Source organism: Phacochoerus africanus, chromosome 2 (genome assembly GCF_016906955.1).
Source record: "Phacochoerus africanus isolate WHEZ1 chromosome 2, ROS_Pafr_v1, whole genome shotgun sequence".
Lineage (NCBI taxonomy): Eukaryota > Metazoa > Chordata > Mammalia > Artiodactyla > Suidae > Phacochoerus > Phacochoerus africanus.
Window position 1 is genome coordinate 272,270,907 of NC_062545.1, and position 19,342 is coordinate 272,290,248.

The 19,342-nt window shown below is 52.9% G+C and overlaps 1 protein-coding gene across 14 annotated transcripts in view; it reads left to right on the forward strand.

The window, feature by feature from the left end:
- The window catches only part of DNM1 (dynamin 1), a 49,602-nt gene that overhangs the window by 17,758 nt on the left and 12,502 nt on the right, over positions 1–19,342 (forward strand). For 8 of the 14 annotated variants that reach the window (XR_007133311.1, XR_007133312.1, XR_007133313.1 and 5 more), the window contains exons 6-15: positions 2–162; positions 1,625–1,767; positions 1,896–2,031; positions 2,177–2,244; positions 3,533–3,671; positions 12,466–12,552; positions 14,823–14,893; positions 15,071–15,122; positions 15,328–15,339; positions 18,947–19,060. Coding sequence is in view for 11 of the 14 variants with exons in the window: in XM_047768538.1 (XP_047624494.1) it covers positions 2–162; positions 1,625–1,767; positions 1,896–2,031; positions 2,177–2,244; positions 3,533–3,671; positions 12,466–12,552; positions 14,823–14,893; positions 15,071–15,122; positions 15,328–15,339; positions 18,947–19,060 (983 nt within the window). In the remaining 3 variants the exon portion in view is untranslated. Of the gene's footprint in view, position 1; positions 163–1,624; positions 1,768–1,895; positions 2,032–2,176; positions 2,245–3,532; positions 3,672–5,316; positions 5,456–12,465; positions 12,553–14,822; positions 14,894–15,070; positions 15,123–15,327; positions 15,340–18,946; positions 19,061–19,342 lie in introns of all 14 variants that reach the window. The other 6 variants (XM_047768539.1, XM_047768549.1, XM_047768545.1 and 3 more) reach the window with 3 other exon arrangements.

Here is a 19,342-nt window from a genome sequence, read left to right on the forward strand (position 1 = left end):
GGCTACATTGGCGTGGTAAACCGAAGCCAGAAGGACATCGATGGTAAGAAAGATATCACGGCTGCCTTGGCTGCTGAACGCAAGTTCTTCCTCTCCCACCCTTCCTATCGCCACTTGGCTGACCGCATGGGCACGCCCTACCTACAGAAGGTCCTCAACCAGGTAGGGGCTCAGGCCAGTCTGAGGCCTGGCGAATCCAGCAGGAGGACAGAATCATTAAAGTTTGTTTTGCGAAGGTTGCCTACCATCCCATAGAGCTTTGCTGACTGTTTTCTGTCTGGGGCCAGGCAGGGGAGCCCCGGAATCCCCCAGGATGGAGAGAAGTCCCAGGCCTCATGTGGAGGTTGGCCCTGACAAGGGCTTGGGCTTGGGGACTCAAGACTGAAGACCTTGGTTCCTTTTGAAATTGGGAGAGGCTCATCTGGGGATGGGTGGTTCCAGGGGCTTCCCTAGGGTGTTTCTCCATCTCGGATGGGGCCTGCAGAATTACTGAGGGGTGTGTGTGTGTGTCTGTGTGGCATGGGGCAAAATCAAAGTCTCTGGAGGCCACACACCTGGGTTCCTCTCTCAGCTTTGTCGCTCACCCACCAAGACTCTCCAGCTCTCTGAGCCTCTATTTCTGCATTGGTAAAATGATGATTGGTGATAAGATCCATTCCTTAGGGTTGTTGTGCAGTTCCTCGAGATACTGTGTGTGGGAACCTAACCACAGTGAGCCCCAGAACTTGAGAATTACCTTAAAGGAGGCCTTAAACCCAGAGAGCACAAGGGGACAGCCTTCTAGCCATCACCGGCCGGGATTCATTTCCTTTGGCTCTTGTGGTGTCCGAAAATCTTAAATTAGTCAAAATCAGGTAATTTCAAATAAAAATCTAGGGAGTTCCCGTTGCGGCTCAGGGGGTGAAGAGCCCGACTAGTATCCATGAGGATCCAGGGTCGATCGCTGGTCTCACTCAGTGGGTGGGGATCCGGCGTTGCTGTGAGCTGTGGTGTAGGTTGCAAACGCGACTCGTGGATCCCACGTGCCAATGCAACCCCTCACCTGGGAACTTCCATAAGCCGCGGGTGCGGCCCTAAAACAAAACAAAATCTAGATTTCTGGCTTCTATTGGAAATGGAGTTATTGATTCTTTTTTTTTTCTTTTTTTTTGTCTTTTTTGCTATTTCTTGGGCCACTCCCGCGGTATATGGAGGTTCCCAGGCTAGGGTTCAAATCGGAGCTGTAGCCACAGGCCTATGCCAGAGCCACAGCAACGCGGGATCCGAGCCGCATCTGCAACCTACTCCACAGCTCACGGCAATGCCAGATCGTTAACCCACTGAGCAAGGGCAGGGACCGAACCCGCAACCTCATGGTTCCTGGTCGGATTCGTTAACCACTGCGCCACAACGGGAACTCCTGATTCTTGAACTCAGTTAATACATCTCTGTGGCATGTACTGGGTGCCAGGCCCTGCCCTCCGGCAGCATTCATTCTGGTGGGCAAGGCAGCAGTGGGTGGGGCTGTGGCTACACACGTCACCAGGGCCACAGAGACCCCAAACATGTGGGTCCCTGCCTGATCCTGTGGGCATTCCGGGGGTTGTGACCATGGCTTCAACCCTTTCCTCGACCTCATCCCCAGCAACTGACAAACCACATCCGGGACACACTGCCCGGGCTGCGGAACAAGCTGCAGAGCCAGCTGCTGTCCATTGAGAAGGAGGTGGAGGAGTACAAGAACTTCCGCCCCGATGACCCAGCACGCAAGACCAAGGCTCTGCTGCAGTGAGGCCCTCCCCACCTCCTGACTCCCGAACACGGAGCTGCCCCCCCACTGCCCAGCCTCCCAGCACCAGGCTCTCCCTCCCCTGGGCTGCTGCCACCCACTCAGGTCATAACCCTCTCCCCTCCAGGATGGTCCAGCAGTTCGCTGTCGACTTTGAGAAGCGCATTGAAGGCTCAGGGGACCAGATCGACACCTACGAACTGTCGGGGGGAGCCCGCATCAACCGGATCTTCCATGAGCGCTTCCCCTTTGAGCTGGTCAAGGTAGGCGGGTTCCCCAGGGGCAGGAGGGCTACCCTCCCTCTTACTCACCTACCTAGGTCTTTCCCACGACCCCACTAGAGGCCCTGGTGCCCAACCGTGGGAGCAGGATAGGCCCTGACCCACCCTCTCTTGCTCTCCTCCGCAGATGGAGTTTGATGAGAAGGAACTCCGGAGGGAGATCAGCTATGCCATCAAGAATATCCATGGCATTAGGCACGTATGGGGCCTGGGGAGGGGAGCTGAACCCTGGAAAGCAGCAGGGGTCTAGCGCAGAGGCAGAAGGAGTGATGGAGTGAGCCTCCCTCAGGAAGGACCAAGAGCCCCAGTCCCCAGTCTCCTGTCCCCCAGCTTTCTGGCCCCCACTTTGGATGGGCTCTGGCTGGGGGGAGGTGGATGGGAGATGTGGCCATCCCCCTACCTGCAGCCTGCTGCCCTCCTTTGCTTGGCTCTGAGAGTAGGGCTCGGAGGCTAGACCAAGCTGGATGGAGCCCAAGACACAGTGGCTGGAGAAGCACCCTCAGGGCTTGGGCCCCCCGGCCCATCTAAAGCTGCCCAGACCACTGGGGAGGGGCCTGGGGTGGAGCATCTAGCTGTTGGTCTGTGAACCTTTTATGATGGGATGGGGCCTCTCCACCCTCCAGATCCTCCCATAATCCCATTAGCTCAAACTTGGCCCCATTCCACCCCACCTCCCTCCCTCTAGCCAACCCCAAAGCCTGTGAAGCAGGAAGGAATACTGGAAATAGACTGTTCCTTAAAAGCTTAGCTCCCCTTCAGGGACCCAGATCTGCAATGATCATTCAACGAGAAAACTTTAAAGCACCTGCTATGTGCCAGGCAGTGAACAAGACCAGTCCCAGGTTCAATTCCAAGGTTCAGCATGGAATTTACAGACTGCATTGGCCAAGGCACAGGGGAAAAAAAAAAAAAAAATCCTCTCTCCTAGTTCCCTTCAGCAGATAGAACCTTTTGGAAAAATAGAATCTTAAGATGAAACAGGACACAGTATGCACCAGTTATAAGCAGACCTTGTCTTGCCCTAAAGAGCATCGATTCAGAATTCCCATCATGGCTCAGTGGCTAACAAATCCGACTAGGAACCATGAGGTTGTGGGTTCGATCCCTGGCCTCGCTCAATGGGTTAAGGATCCTGCGTTGCCATGAGCTGGGGTGTAGGTCGCAGATGCGGCTCAGATCCGGCGTTGCTGTGGCTCTGGCAAAGGCCAGCAGTGACAACTCCGATTTGACCCCTAACCTGGGAACCTCCGTATGCCAAGGGTGCTGCCCTAGAAAAGGCAAAAAGACCCCCCCCCGCTAAAAAAAGAGCATCGATTCAAAGTCCTTCATTAGAACCCCTCAGGTGGGGACACTGAGGCCCAGAGAGGGGTAGTGGGAGGACCCCGAGGGCAGAGCTCAGGGGGTTGGGGTGGGCCCCTGGCCTGGTGCTCCTGGCAGGAGCTGGCCTGTGACACCGTGCCCTTCTCCTGCTCCGGGCGTTCAGAACGGGGCTCTTTACCCCAGACATGGCCTTTGAGACCATTGTGAAAAAGCAGGTGAAGAAGATCCGAGAACCGTGTCTCAAGTGTGTGGACATGGTTATCTCGGAGCTAATCAGCACCGTTAGACAGTGCACCAAGAAGGTAACCAGCGCCCGGCCAGCCCCCCCTGCCCCGCCCTGCTCTGCTGCTAGGCGCTCCTGCCCCACCTCCCCCACTGCCTCCTCGGTAGCATGTTCAGGCCTCGGCGGGGTGGGGGAGGCAGGCCACCGCAGTCCAGGACAGGGGGACTCTCCCAGGGGGCCCCACTCAGCCCCCGGCCCCTAGGCCCGGGGACCAGGGCTTAGACGTTGGTCAGACAGCTGTGAGGGTGGTGATCCGTGCTCGGAGCCCACCCAGGGCTCCCCCAGCTCAGGGAGAAGAGGCCTTGAGGGCACCCTAAGCCCCTTACCTGCCCTCAGAAGGGGGGGCCTCTCTGGGGGCTCCGAGAGGGGTCTTGGGGAAGCCTGGGCCCTGGAGACAGATGAGAGACAGGACTTTCTCGGGTGCTGCCCTAGGGGCCTGGAAGGCCAGAAGGCTCCAGAGGACCCAGGTCAAACAGGTGTCCCGACTCCCCACTGCCCCGCATCTTCCCCATCGTACCCACCCTCACGCAGGACCCTCCCTCGGGACTGAACCCATCCCTTCCATCCACATCCAGCCTTCCAGAGACAGAGCCCGCTTCCATCTGCTGCATCATCTGAGCCTCGCAGAACCACTCAAGGAGGGCAGGGCAGGGCAGGGAGGAGGGCACCCATTTCACAGCAGGAAAACCCGAGGCTCAGGAGAGCAAGTGACTTGCCCAACATCATATGAGCTAGGAGGTGGCAGAGCTGATACTCGGAGCCAAGGCTTTGGACTCCAAGTCCAGTGCTCGTTTGATTCCACCCCCAGCCTCCCTCCCTTTCCCCTCCCCACTCCTGCCCTGGCCCCTCTCTATCACCATCTCCACTCTTTCTGTCTTCCCTTTTCTCTCTCTTTCTGTCTTTCCAAACTGAGTTCCTCCAGACCCCTTTGGGAGAAAGGCAAAGAACACCCCTCGAGGAGAAAGGGAAGGGCAGGAGTAGAGGAGGGAGCTAGAGAATGGTGATCAGGCAGCTACACAGCAACTCCAGAGGGCACCATCTGCATCTTTGTCTTTGTAAATGGAGCCCCCTTGAGTTGTGCAGTGCACAGCCTGGGCAGCTGGATGCAACGACCTTGATGGAGGTAGGGAATGTTCTGGGCTTTGGAGTAGGGATGCAGTAAATACAGGAGGTTCTGGGAAACCTAGAATTGAAGAAAATATGAGTGGGTGGAGTCCTGACCTGGGTCAGCTCCTCAGCAGGACCCAAGGCTGTGACAAAAATGTTGTAGGAAAAGCGAGAGAGGGCAGGCTCAGTGTAGCTAAAGAATGGGGTGGGGTGGGGGGAGCAAGCCCTGGGGAGAGAATATGAACTCAATAAGGGCCCTTGGATGAGGCAGGGGCTTGGGCCCTCAGACCCCTCCAGACCCTCAGAGCCCTGGTGGGAGGTGTTTCTTGGCAGCACCTGGGAGGTGCCAGTCCGGGTGGCAGCAGGATGGCCAGGTCCCACGCTCACATTGTCTTCTCTCTCTTTCTCTGTGTCGGTGTCTCTCTCTCTTCCCTCGTGCCCGTGCCATCCTCCACCCCGGATCCTGGCCCTGCTTGGCTGTCACTCCCCTCCTTCTCCTTGCCCGCCCACCCTGGCTGCTCCTCCTCCTCCCGTCCCCTCCTCCTCCCCGGGTGCAGGACGGGCCTCTTCACACCTGACCTCGCTTTTGAAGCCACAGTGAAAAAGCAGGTGCAGAAGCTTAAAGAGCCCAGTATCAAGTGTGTGGATATGGTAGTCAGTGAGCTCACGGCCACCATCAGAAAGTGTAGCGAAAAGGTATGACGGCCGCCTGGGAGGGGCTGGGCCTGGCCGGCCCTTCCTCAGGGCCAGGGCCTCCCGTGGGCAGAACCATCCGCTGAGCAAGCCTGGCAGCCTCTCAGCCACCCACGTGGACCCAGACGCCCAGGCTGGTCCAGGTGATTCCTGGCCCTGAGGTCTCATGCCAGCTAATACCCCTGGGTCTGCCTGCACTCATGATTCCCTCAGGCCCCATCTCTGCCAGAAGACTTTGCTCGAACCCAAGCATCCTCAGTGGCCTCTTTTGATGACCTGGGTGAAAGGAGTTGGCCGCCGTTTATTGAGCAAGTGTTCAGGTGGGCTAAGTGCTTGCCCTTGGTATCTGACATGATCCTTTTAACAACCCGAAGAAATGGGCAGTACTATTCCCCTTGGACAGAAGACAAAACCGAGTCTCAGAAAAGAAAAGCAGAGACTCAGGGACGCCAAGGGAAGAGATCTGGGATCAGGGCCTCCTGGGGTCGGGGAGCTTCCCCAGTCCCTCCATATCAATTTGCCGAAAAGCATATTGGATTACTCACTTTTCTGTAATCCGTACATGTTTGACGGGTCAGCCTCTTTTGAGTCATCTGTGACCTTTTCGATGCCTTTTTCCTGTCTGTCACCTTTGGGACATGTGGGGGATTTTTAGCCAGACCATCTGAAGCAGTTCTTCCCAGGGGACTAGATGAGCCCAGCCTCACCTGTATTTGCAAAAGTTCCCTATGCTGGGAAATGGGGGCACCTCTGCCTTAACTTCCTGTTTCATATAAGTATCATGGTTTTCGTGGCTCCTCCACAGATAGTCCCGTGCACCCCTTTCACAATCCTGCATCACTTGTGTGCCAAATGGGAACAGAGGAAGCAAATCAGCATCCACTCGGTGCCTGGTCCTGGTGGGATCAAATCTGGGCTAGAGTCTCCGTTGCATAATGTATATCGTAGCATCTAAATTATAGTCCCACCGCATCATGAATACTAAGCAATACAATCTTACTTTTTTTTTGCTTTTTGGTTTTTGCTTTCTTTCTTCTTTTTTTTTCTTTTTTCTTTTTTCTTTTTTTTTTTAACTTTTTAGGGTCACACCCGCTGCACTTGGAAGCTCCCAAGCTAGGGGTCAAATCGCAGCTACAGCTGCTGGCCTACGCCAACGTCACAGCAATGCCAGATCTGAGCCATGTCTGTGACCTACACCACAGCTCACAGCAACACCAGATCCTTAACCCACTGAGTGAGGCCAGGGATCGAACCCACATCCTCATGGCTCCTAGTCAGGTTCATTAACCACTGAGCCACAAAGGGAACTCCCAACACAATTTTACTTTTGCTACACTAAAAAAACATCGAGTTTATTTTAAGCTGCCTCAAATCCCTTTACAGAAGAAGACAAAAGATAACTCAGTGGTTTAAAAATTTGGGTTTTCATTACAAAAGTAGCACATGCTCAATGAAAGAAAATTTGGAAAATGCCCAAAAGTAAAAAGGAGGCAACAACCCTCCCTTTCCAGCGAGGCACATGGAGATGGCTGTACATTTTCTGCAAGTATAATCCTTATTTAAAAAGTGAAATTATCAGCGTTGGTTTTCTTCTGATCATACGTGATTATTAGAAAAATATTCAAATAGCCCAGAGAAAGCAAAAGTCCCTAAAACCCCACAAGCCTAGAGATAAGGATTGCTGATGGCACACCCTTCCTAACTAATTACAGAGATACACCAGTTTTAACCTAAATGGGATCACGTGATCACACACTGATTCATGAACACTTTTTTACCACGCAGTGTGGATAGAATCCTTCCATGTAACTACATAAAGATCATGCCCTTGAGGGGTTCCCTGGTGGCCTAGCCGTGAAGGATCTGGTGTTGTCACTGCTGTAGCTTGGGTCACTGCTGTGGCATGTTCTATCCCAGGCCTGGGAATTTCCTCATGCTGCGGGTGTGACCCGCCCCCCCCCAAAAAAAATCATACTCTTTTTTTTTCTTTTTTGTCTTTTTGCCATTTCTTGGGCCGCTCTCGCGGTACATGGAGGTTCCCAGGCTAGGGGTCCATCAGAGCTGTAGCCACCGGCCTACGCCAGAGCCACAGCAACACGGGATCCGAGCCGCGTCTGCAACCTACACCGCAGCTCACAGCAACGCCAGATCCTTAACCCACTGAGCAAGGCCAGGGACCGAACCTGCAACCTCGTGGTTCCTGGTCGGATTCGTTAACCACTGAACCACGATGCGAACTCCAAAAATCATACTCTTGAATGGCTGAATTGTACTCTGCTATAGACATATGACAGGGTTTATTGATGCAATATCCTACTGACAGGTAGGTTGTTTCAACCTTTTTTTTCCCCCCTTTTTCAAACAGTGCTGTATTTGTCATATTTAGCCTGTTGTTTGTGGAGGACAGATTTCTAGTCTAGGATTGCCTAGTCAATGGAGGTGAGGACTCACAGTTTTGGTAACTTCTGCAAGATTTGCTCTCCAAAAAGTTCTCACCAGTTCCTCTCTCCAAACCATTTTCCCTATGCACAGGCTTATTTATCTTGTTAGGTATTCACACGGTGAATATACTAGTATCCTGCTTTTTCTTTCTTCTTTTTTTTTCTTCTTTTTTTTTTTTTGTCTTTTTAGGGCTGCATCCATGGCATATGGAAGTTCCCAGGCTGGGGGTAGAATTGGAGCTGTAGCTGCTGGCCTACACCACAGCCACAGCAACATGGGATCTGAGCTGTGTCTGCAACCTACACCACAGCTCATGGCAATGCTGGATCCTTAACCCACTGGGCAAGGCCACGATTTGAACCTGTGTCCCCCTGGATGCTAGTCAGATTCATTTCCACTGAGCCACAATAGGAACTCCTTTCTCTTGAGAATATATATTTCGGGGGATATTATTGCACAGTCTACAGCAGCATTCTTAATGATTGCACAATACCCTATTGAATAGAATTATCACGGTTTACTTAATCGTTTTCCTATTGGTGAACATTGAAATTGTCTCCAGTTTTTCAGTATTATAAATAACCTGGCAATGAAATTTTTGTGTATAAAGAACTTTGTTTTTCTTTCTCTAGGATTATTTCCTTAGGATAGATTCCTAGAAGACTGATTACTAGACATAAACATTTAAAAACTGTGGAACGGGAGTTCCCTTCATGGCTCAGCGGTTAACGAACCCGACTAGAATCCATAAGGACGCGAGTTGGATCCCTGCCCTTGCTCAGTGGGTTAAGGATCCGGTATTGCCATGAGCTGTAGTGTAGGTTGCAGACGCGGCTCGGATCCCACATTGCTATAGTTGTGGTGTAGGCTGGCAGCTGTGGCTCTGATTGGACTCCTAGCCTGGGAACCTCCATATGCTGAGGGTACAGCCCTAAAGAGTGGAAAGAAAAAAAAAAAAAAAAGACAACTGTGGAGCCCTTTGCTGAATTGCAGACCAAAAAAGCAGTAATTAGGGTAAATGGTAATGTTTTAGGAACAACACAAATGTCCATCAAGAGGGGATTGATTATAGGATCACAAAAAATGAAAGACTATAGTTGTTAAAAGGCCAAGGACTATTTACTTCCATTCACACGTCCCTCCACAAGGTACTATGGAGAAGAAAAAGCGGGTTTCAGAAAAGAATATATAGAATTTTTGGGAAATGGAGTTCCTGCAGTACACAGCAGGTTGAGGATCTGGCACTGCTGCAGTTGTGGTGTAGGTTGAAGCTGCAGCTCTGATTTGATCCCTGGCTCTGATTTGATCAGAGTATGGCCAAAAAAGAAAAAATAATAATAATTTTTGGGGAAAAGTAATATATATAAGTGATAAATATATAAGCTATATATCATATAGTAATATATGTAAATGATAAAATTCCAAAGGCATAGTTGCTAACCATTATTTTGAGAGAGCAAAGAACATAGGAATATTTCTGTTTCACAAAGTTTAGTTCAGATTTCTTACAATGAGTCAGTAAATTTTTGTGTGCAGAAAGTTAGTCAACAAAAAGCTTTAGAAAGGAAAGCCTGGAGTTCCCGTCGTGGCGCAGTGGTTAACGAATCCGACTAGGAACCATGAGGTTGCGGGTTCGGTCCCTGCCCTCGCTCAGTGGGTTAATGATCCGGCGTTGCCGTGAGCTGTGGTGTAGGTTGCAGACGCGGCTCGGATCCCGCGTTGCTGTGGCTCTGGCGTAGGCCGGTGGCTACAGCTCCGATTCGACCCCTAGCCTGGGAACCTCCATATGCCTCAGGAGCAGCCCAAGTAATAGCAACAACAACAACAACGACAAAAAGACAAAAAGACCAAAAAAAAAAGAAAGGAAAGCTTTACACCATTTCTACAAAAATATTTTTGCCTTTTGATTGATTTAATGCATAGTCATTTTTTTGTTTACATAGTAAAATTCACCCATCTTTATCTTAATTTTTTTTTCCTTCCTAAGTCTTCTCAATCTAGCAAGCCACTCTTTCTTTCTTTTTTTTTGCTTTGCTTTTTTCTTTTCCTTTTTTTTTTTTGTCTTTTTAGGGCTGCACCCTCAGCATATGGAGTTCTCAGGCTAGAAGTTGCAGCTAGAAATTGAATTGAAGCTGCACAGCCACAGCAACACAGGATCCGAGCCATGTCTGTGACCTACACCACGGCTCACGGCGAACGCCGGATCCTTAACCCACTGAGCAAGGCCAGGACTTGAACCTGCGTCCTCATGGATACTAGTCATGCTAACCATTCCTAGCCCTTCTGGGATGAGAGTTTTCACCTCTGCATGAAAGGCAGAGTTTAATGGCAATCACGGGGTGTGCTGCTCAGTCCTCCCAACAACCCCAAGAGGGAAGCTGCCTTTGTTACATCCATCTCACACATGGCGAAACTGAGCTCAGAGAGGTCTCATCATTTTCCCAAGGACAGTCAGTGGGACAGAGGGCTGGCTTTGAACCCAGAGCCATGTGGCTCCAGGGCCTGTGTTCCTGACCACTAAACAGTGGGCTCCAAGCTGACTGCCCTGCTGAGCCAAACACAGAGAGAAATGTTCCATTTGAAAAACTGGCTGAAAGTCCTGGAAATGCTCAGAGGCAGCCAGAATGGAAAAAGATGCTCAAAAGGAACAGAACTTCTCAAAGGGACTGAGGCTGCCCTGTCACGTGTGTCACATGGAAAACTTGACAGATGTGACATCCAGGCGGTTAGTGGCAGAACTGGTCATGCTCTTTGGCAAATTGCTGCCTCCTTCTCCCTCCTTGCCCCCGCCCACCCCCACCCTGGGAGGGAGCACTTGGGACCGTCTCGGAGGAGGCTTTCTGGCAGCCGTGACTCGGTCTCAAATCTGCCCCAACTTGGAGACTGTGGGAAATGAGAGCCCATCCTTGAGCCTCACGGGTCCACTGGGCCCCTCCAGCCAGTGTTGTTTTTCAAGCCCCTGGTCTCAGGCTGCCTCTCTCCCAGGTCCCCTGAGCTTGGCCACATCAGCTACACCTTTGGCACCGCCACGGGACAGTCAGGGGGAGATGGGAGGATGTGGCATCTTTCAGGTCTGCCTCTCCTGGGCTGGCATCCAGGGCGCTGCTCTCCCCCACCAACCTCCCAATAACCCCCACCCCCCCCCCGCCACCGCCCCATCTCCTTGGCCTCTGTCTTGCCCTCGAAATCACTACCTGTGACCCGGGCACGCTAACCTCCAGCTCTTTCCCACATAGGGGGACGCACCTGAGGGGCCTGACCCAGGTGCGGAAAGAGGGACGAGGGCTAGGTCTGGGCCCCACTGTGGCAGAGGAGGAGGCTCCCACCAGGGGCAGCTCAGTGAGGTCCCCCCTCTGAGGAGTTGCTTGTTCAGGAGCCAGAGGGCAGAGGAGCCCACACGCACCCACCCTGACAGGAAGGGCAAAGACATTCATCCTTCATTCATTCCCTCATTCCCTCAACATGCCCTCTTGGAGCACTGGTGCTGTGCCCAGCCCTGCCCCTGCCTTCAGGGCAACTAGTGAGGGGGTGGGGCGGGGTACATGGAGGTCACTAACGCAGATCACGGGTGATCTCGGCAGGCTTCCCGGAAGAGGCGACATGCAACAAAGTCTTGAAGGAGGAGTTGACATGGGCTTTGTCCAGAGCCGGGCTGAGCTGAGGACAGAATTCACAGGCAGAAGGGGAAGAGCTTGGAGCAACCTTCCCTTTGCCCTCAGCAGATAAAAACTGGGGCGGGGGGAACAGGTCCTGCTGAGTTCCTACCCCAAAGGAGTGGGGTAGAGACAGGCTGGCCGGCCAGCTGGGAGCCAGGCGGATGTGGTCGGGAGGGGAGGTGGTGCCAGGCCAGGGCATGCAAAGGGAGGCAAAATCGGGTGGATTCTACCAAGAGGGCCCCAGGGTCCAGCCAGGCCCCCGCAGGGTACTGCTCATGCTGCTGGCACCCCAACTCTGCATGCCCCACCCCAACCCCACGCATGTCTGTGCCTCCTGCATGTCCCTTGTGTGACTGCTGGTTTTCGCCTGCCCGCTCCCCCAGCTCTGACAAGGAGCATTGCCCGTCCCCAGCCTGACTCAGGAGGCCACCTGGCACCTTGGGCCCTGCCCTCCCCAGATTCTCCCCGGATAGTCATCTGCAGGCTCTTACCTGTCTGCTGCCCCACCTGACAGTGCCACCAGGCCTTGGAGAAGGCAAGCAGTAGCCCTGAGGACCAGGGAACACTTGGGGAGCTAACGGCGCCCCAGACCATTCTGTTTCCGAGACGGCTGCCACCGATTCCGGGCGTTCCTGCGCCCCCGGGAGCCGCCTCCCCCGTGAAGTTGCCCGAGTAGGCTAGCGAAGAGGGCCTGGAGCCAGGAAGACCCTTGAACTGCCATTTGGAACCCACAACTGGGGGAAAGGGGTGGCCGTGGCTTGGTGCCATCAGCTTCCTGGGACCCCAGGCCTTGGCGTTCTGTGTGCGCCCGCCCCCGCGCCCCACGACCCTGGATCCCCCGACTCTGGTGGGTTTGGGTGCTTCCCGCCCGTGCCCCCCGTGTACGTGGCTCTCTCCCCTCCCACCCTTGCCCAGCTCCAGCAGTACCCGCGCCTGCGGGAGGAGATGGAGCGGATCGTGACCACGCACATCCGGGAGCGCGAAGGCCGCACCAAGGAGCAGGTGAGTCCCCAGCCCGCCGCCGTTCACGCCTGTGACCCTGGGCTCGCCCCCTTCTCCCCGGTCTGGCTCTTCTGTCTCTGTCTCCTTTGTACTTGCTCTCCTCCCACTAACTTTCTGCTTCTCTCGCTTTTTCACTGTGCGAAAATACGTATAACATACATTGTACGATTTTAACCAAAGTGTGCATTTCAGTGGTACCAAGTATATTCAGATTGCTGTGCAACCATCACAGAACTTTTTCAATCTTTCTAAATGAAACTCTATTCCTCTTAAACAATGGCTCCTGTTCCCCCCTCCTCCCAGCCCCTGGCAACCACCTGTCCACTTCCGGTTTCTATGAACTTGACAACCTAGGTACCTCTATAAATGAAAGCATGCAACATTTGTCCTTCTGTATCTGGCTTACTTCACTGAGCATCATGTTCTTAAGGTTGTAGCATGGGTCAGAATATCTTTCCTTTTTACGGCTGAATAATATTCCATTGTATGGATAGACTTTTTTTCCTTCTTCTTCTTCTTTTTAGAGCTGCACCCACAGCATATGGAGGTTCCCAGGCTAGGGGGGTCGAGTCAGAGCTACAGCGGCTGGCCTACACCACAACCACAGCAACACAGGATCTGGGATGGGAGTTCCCTGGTGGTCTAGCAGGTTAAGGATCCAGTGTTGTCTCTGATGTGGCTGGGGTCACTGCTGTGGCTCAGGTGCGATTCCTGGCCCCGGAACTTCTTCATACTACAGATGCGGCCAAAAAAATAATTTTGGTGTGTCCTCTTCCAGACATTCATCCTAGGAACATATAGATTCCAGATTTCCTCTAAATCTTTTTTTTTTTTTTAGGGCCGCACTCACAGCCTATGGAAGTTCCCAGGCTAGGGGTTGAAATGGAGCTGCAGCTGCCAGCCTACACCACGGCCACAGAAACCCAGGATCCAAGCTGAGTCTATGACCCACAGCTCGCAGCAATGCCGGATCCTTAACCCACTGAGTGAGACCTGGGATCGAACCCGTGTCCTCATGGATACAAGTCGAGTTCGTTACCACTGATCCACAATGGGAACGCCCGGATTTCCTCTAGATCTTAAAGAATCACAAGCCTGCTGTGTGTCTTGCCTTTTTTCTCTAAAGATAATTGTAGCTAACATCTCTTGAGCACCTGTTACATGTCAGACACGTGACTTTCCTCCTCCTGTTGTGTCTTCACCACTTCCGTGAGGCACAAACACTTCATTTGTGGAACGTGAGGCTTTGTGAGGACAAGCTCACCGGAAGCCGCAGGGTCTGGGTCTGAACGCAGCCGCGTGCGTCAGGAATGGCATTCTCATCATGCCTCCGTTATAAATCCTATCTTTCTTCATTACTTGCAAAGGGGATTTGTCCAGGCCAGAACCGAGAAGTTATCCTCATTCTTTTGAACCGCTGTAGAATGCTTTCTTATTTAGAAGATACCAGAGTCTATTTCACCTTCTGATGACCATTGGCTGGTTCCCAGTTGTTCTCTGAGAGATGGTTCTAGAAATGAATATATACTTAAAAAAAAATTTTTTTTGTCTTTTGTCTTTTTAGGACCGTACCTGCGGCATATGGAGGTTCCCAGGCAAGGGGTCCAATCAGAGCTACAGCCTCCAGCCACAGCCACAGTAATGTGGGACCCGAGCCGCATCTGAGATCTACACCACAGCTCACGGCAATGCCGGATCCTTAACCCACTGAGCGAGGCCAGAGATGGAACCTGTACCCTCATGGTTCCTAGTCGGATTCGTTTCCACTGAGCCAAGACAGGAACGCCTATACATATTAATATTGTCAAATATTGCCAAACTGCCCTCCAAGAACATGATGCTAATTTACATTTCCACTAATAGTGTGAGGGAATCTGTCTTCCCACCATTGTGCCCACATTGGTCATTATCAATATGTATTATTAATCTGATAAGTTAAAAGGGCCTCATTTTAACTTCTGTCGCTCCATAAATGAGAGGGACCATTTTTTACATACCCTTATAGGTTGTACGCATTTCTTCGATGGATTACGCATTCATGTTCTTTGACTCTTTGGATCTGTGTGTCTCGGCTTTCACTTATCCATGGGGAGGAACTGTGTATTTGTGATGGATACTATTATAGATCCAGTTATTTATTTCTTATGGACTAGAGGTTTATTTACTATGGATTCTACGTATGCTGCAAGTATGCTTCTCCCAGCTTTTCATGCATTTTAAAACTCTGTGGTATCTTTTCCCCATGTCTACTGACCTGTGTATCCTCAAAGGTCATGCTTCTCATCGATATTGAGCTGGCTTACATGAATACCAACCACGAGGACTTCATAGGCTTTGCCAAGTGAGTGCTCCCTGGTCAGAGAAGGTGACATCTCGTGTGATTCTGTGTGTGTGTGTGTTTGGGACCTAGGTCTGCTGGGTTAATGAAGCCCCTGGATCTGGTGGCTACTGAGCAGGGGCGATGAAGCTGAGCCTCTTGAGAGATGTTCTGAAATGCTTCTTTTTCTCTCCCCATTAGTGCTCAGCAGAGGAGCAACCAGATGAACAAGAAGAAGGCTTCAGGCAACCAGGTGAGTGAACCCCAGGGCCCCAGCCCGAGGGATGGAGGGTGCCGGATGGACGCCAAGCTCTGAGAGCCCCCTCCCCCGAGGAGAACGGTCCCACGGGGCCCAGGGAGCCTGTCAGATGCCAGCCACAAGCCTCCCACTCTGCCTCAGTAACCCTCTCTCCTCTCTCCCGATGCCTCTCGTGGTTGCTATGGTTACCTCTTTGCAGGATGAGATTCTGGTGAGTACCAGGACTGGGGCTCTTGGTTTGTGCAGTGAGGGGGAGGAGGGACTCCTTCGTAGCAGGAATGTGCAGGGGTCAAGAGGGCACTCTTTGGCTTGAGCTGCTTGCACACACAGGCATATGGGTGTCCACTCATGTCCTCAGGCCAGAGGCAAGGCCTAACCACACACAGAGTCCTGCCAATCTGTCCATCAGTGCGCATGTGCTAAGCATCTACTTCAGCTGGAGGTAAACCACGTGGGCTGGGGTGGGTGAAAATGCCTGGAAGGGGCCTGGCACTGAGCTTTTTAAAATATCTGCTGGATGGATGGATGGATGGATGGACAGACGGATGGGAGAGACGTGTTTTTAAGCTGGCATCTCTACCAGAGAGTTGAGTGAAGATATGAGTGAGGAATCCCCTGGTGGCCTGGTGGGTTAAGGATCTGGCATTGTCTCTACTGTGGCTCAGGTCACTGCTGTGGCACAGGTTCAACCCCTGGCCTGGGAACATCTACATGTCATGGGTGCAACCAAAAAAAAAAAAGGAATTGAATGAAATGGCAAGAGACCGGGGAGTTCCCATTGTGCCTCAGTGGAAATGAACCCAACTAGTATCCATGAGGATGGGGGTTCCATCCCTGATCTCACTCACTGGGTTAAGGATCCAGCATTGGCTCAAGCTGCAGTGTAGGTTGCAGATGCCGCTTGGATCCAGTGTTGCCGCTGTGGTGTAGGCCAGCAGCTGCAGCCAGCCCCTAGCCTGGGAACTTCCATATGGTGCAGGTTCATCCCCAAAAAAGAAAAAAAAATAAAAGAGAGAGAGAGAGAAATAAAGAAATGACAACAGAGTGCCTCCTCGCCTGCTCTGTCCTTCAGATCTCTACTCAAACATCACTTCTCGACCCCAGTGGTACCACCAGCATAGAGTCTGAGCTTTTCCAGAGGCCACAGTTTTTGTGATAATGCAGGTGTTTGTGTCATCACTGACATTGTATCATTTCCCTCTTGACCCCTATGAGGGGAGGGGCTGGGTCTGTCTTGTGCACCAGTAAATCCTCAGCCCCCGGCACCATGCCTGGCACACAGTAAGTGCTCAGTAGAATGAAAGAGTTCATGAAGGCACCATCCCAGGACAATTCGGTTCAGCAAACACTCACTGGTGCCTACCCTGTGCTGGCTCCTGGGCAGGAGTGAGACCCTGGCCCTGCCCCTCGGAGACCTGGGCTTGCACTCAGGCCACAGGCAGGGCGGGAGTTGGAGGAATGGGAAGTCCCTGGTACCAGGCTCTGGGAGGGGGTTTTGAACGAGCAGGGATGAGGGCAGCGCTGGGGGTGGCTGAGCGAAGACAAAGGCTGCCCATCAGGGCAGGAGGGAGGCGGAGAGGTCTTTCAGATCGTGGAGAGGTCTTTCAGATCAAGGAGATGGAGGACGGGGCTGTGGCATGCAGACTCAATTCCAAAAACAATGATGAGGAGTTCCCATTGTGGCTCAGCAGTAACAAGTCTGACTAGTATCCTTGAGGGTACGGGTTCAATCCCTGGCCTCGCTCAGTGGGTTAAGGATCTGGCATTGCCGTGAGCTGTGGTGTAGGTTGCAGATGCAGCTCCAATCCCACATGGCTGTGGCTGTGGTGCAGGCTGGCAACTATAGCTCCGATTCAACCCACAGCCTGGAAACTTCCATATGCTGCAGGTGCAGCGCTAAAAAGCAAAAGCAAAAAAGAAAGAAAGAAAGAAAAAAAAGGCAATGACAAGATGGGGACAGAATGAGAGAAGGCTCATGGCGCACCTGGCTACCATGTCCCTGTTCATGGCCAAGGCAGCCACTAGCTCTGATCCACTGTGCGACGTGAGTTCTCCCCAGGCTTCTCGGGGAAGCCAGAGGGGGTTAAGGGGGGGCTCCAGGTGGGGCTCTGAGGGTCTCAGCAGCAGGCTTGACCCTAGAGGGCTTTCTTGCCAGCCCCTTGGTCTTTTCTGGATGCTCAGGAGAGATGCCAGGGAGGCCAGGGCTGAGGGAGGGGGGCAGAAGCAGCTCCCTGGTGCCCTCGGTCTGGCCCACCAGCAGGGTCTAGTCAGTGGTCCTGCCCCTTGGAGTAGAATTGACAGGCCCGGAGTTCTGGTCGTGGCACAGTGGTTAACGAATACGAGTAGGAACCATGAGGTTGCGGATTCGATCCCTGGCCTTGCCCAGTGGGTTAAGGATCTGGCGTTGCTGTGAGCTGTGGTGTAGGTTGCAGATGCCGCTCAGATCCCGCATTGCTGTGGCTCTGGTGTAGGTGGTAGCTACAGTTCCGATTCAACCACTAGCCTGGGAACCTCCATATGCCACTGGAAGCAGCCCTAGAAAAGGCAAAATGAAAAAAAAAAAAAGAATTGACAGGCCCTGGTCTGTGTCAGGCAACTTAGGACAGTCCCAAGGAGAATTGCTCCCTGACGTGAAAGGAGACCCTTGCCCCTTGCTGTGGGCTTTCCCCGGGGAAGGGGGATGTGGGCAGTTTGTGCTCAGCCCCCCACCCCCACCCCCTGTCTGCACACTCTGTCACACACACACCCCCCCCGGGGCCTGGGGGCAAAGACTCTTAGACCCCTGCTATCACAGCCTTCCTGTATGCATGCCACAAATATTCAGTGACCACTTACTTGCTGTCCTCGGAGCACACAGTCAAAGGCTGGGAACATACATCAGTGACGGAGAGCAAGACAGGCTGACATCAACAGGTAGCTTCACATACACACAGAAATTCCAAGTTCCAGCCACCGCCATAGAAGAAGACTTAAGAGAGCGATAAAAGATTATAATAGGGGTCCTGGCTTATGCTGGGGCCCAGGGAGAGCCTGCCTGAAAACGTGACCTCTTTTTTGTTTTTTTGTTTGTTTGTTTTTTTGCCATTTCTTGGGCCGCTCCTGTGGCATATGGAGGTTTCCAGGCTAGGGGTCGAATCGGAGCTGTAGCCACCGGCCTACGCCAGAGCCACAGCAACACAGGATCCGAGCCGCGTCTGCAACCTACACCACAGCTCACGGCAAGGCCAGATCGTTAACCCACTGAGCAAGGGCAGGGACCGAACCCGCAACCTCATAGTTCCTAGTCGGATTCGTTAACCACTGCGCCACGACAGGAACTCCTGAAAATGTGACTTCTGAGTCCACACCCAGACCAGGAGTAGGATTTGCAGGGCGAACAGGAGGACATGCTTTCCAGGCAGAGTCAACAGCAGCCTGTGCAAAGGCCCTGAGGTCAGAAAGACGGCTTCGAATAAATTGACTCTTAAGTTGAAAAGATGCTCAGAGTTGTCTTGCCCAGTTGGCCACTGAAAACTCCGCTTGCACACTTTTTAGCAGCGGGGAGCTCATCCCCTCCCAAGGCCACCAGTCCCCTACTCAGATGGCTCTGACGCACAGAGGCCTCTTTGTCCTGAGCTGACCTCTGCTTTCCCCCATCTTCCACTCTGTTCACTTGTGTTTCAAGCCAGGGCAGGTCTGGTCCCCACCCTCCCTGACTCAGCCAGACCTCCAAGGGCTGGGGGAGGGTTGGGCTTTTGAGGGATCCCTCTTTGCCTACCCCATCCTCCAAGGGGGATCCCGGCCTCTGCCCTCTGACCTCCTGCCCCCTCACCCCCCAGGTCATCCGGAAGGGCTGGCTGACTATCAACAATATTGGCATCATGAAGGGGGGCTCCAAGGAGTATTGGTTTGTGCTGACCGCCGAGAATCTGTCCTGGTACAAAGATGACGAGGTGAGTAACAGGCCACTGGTCATCTGGGGGAGGGGGGGTTGGCTGATGGCCAGAGTCAGGCCCGGACCCTACACAGGCTGGGACTTGGAGCGGACCACACAGCTGGGGTAGCGAAAGTCCCATCAAAGACCTGTGGGTGGAGGTGGCAGGCCCTCCTGGGAACTCATCCAGGCCAGATGGAGAAGATGGCTTTGGCAGGACCAGGGGAGCTTGGGGCTGAGCGCCCTGGAGGAAGTATGCAGGGGTGCTGGGCTCGCCAGCCCCCCGTGACCCCACCAGCCC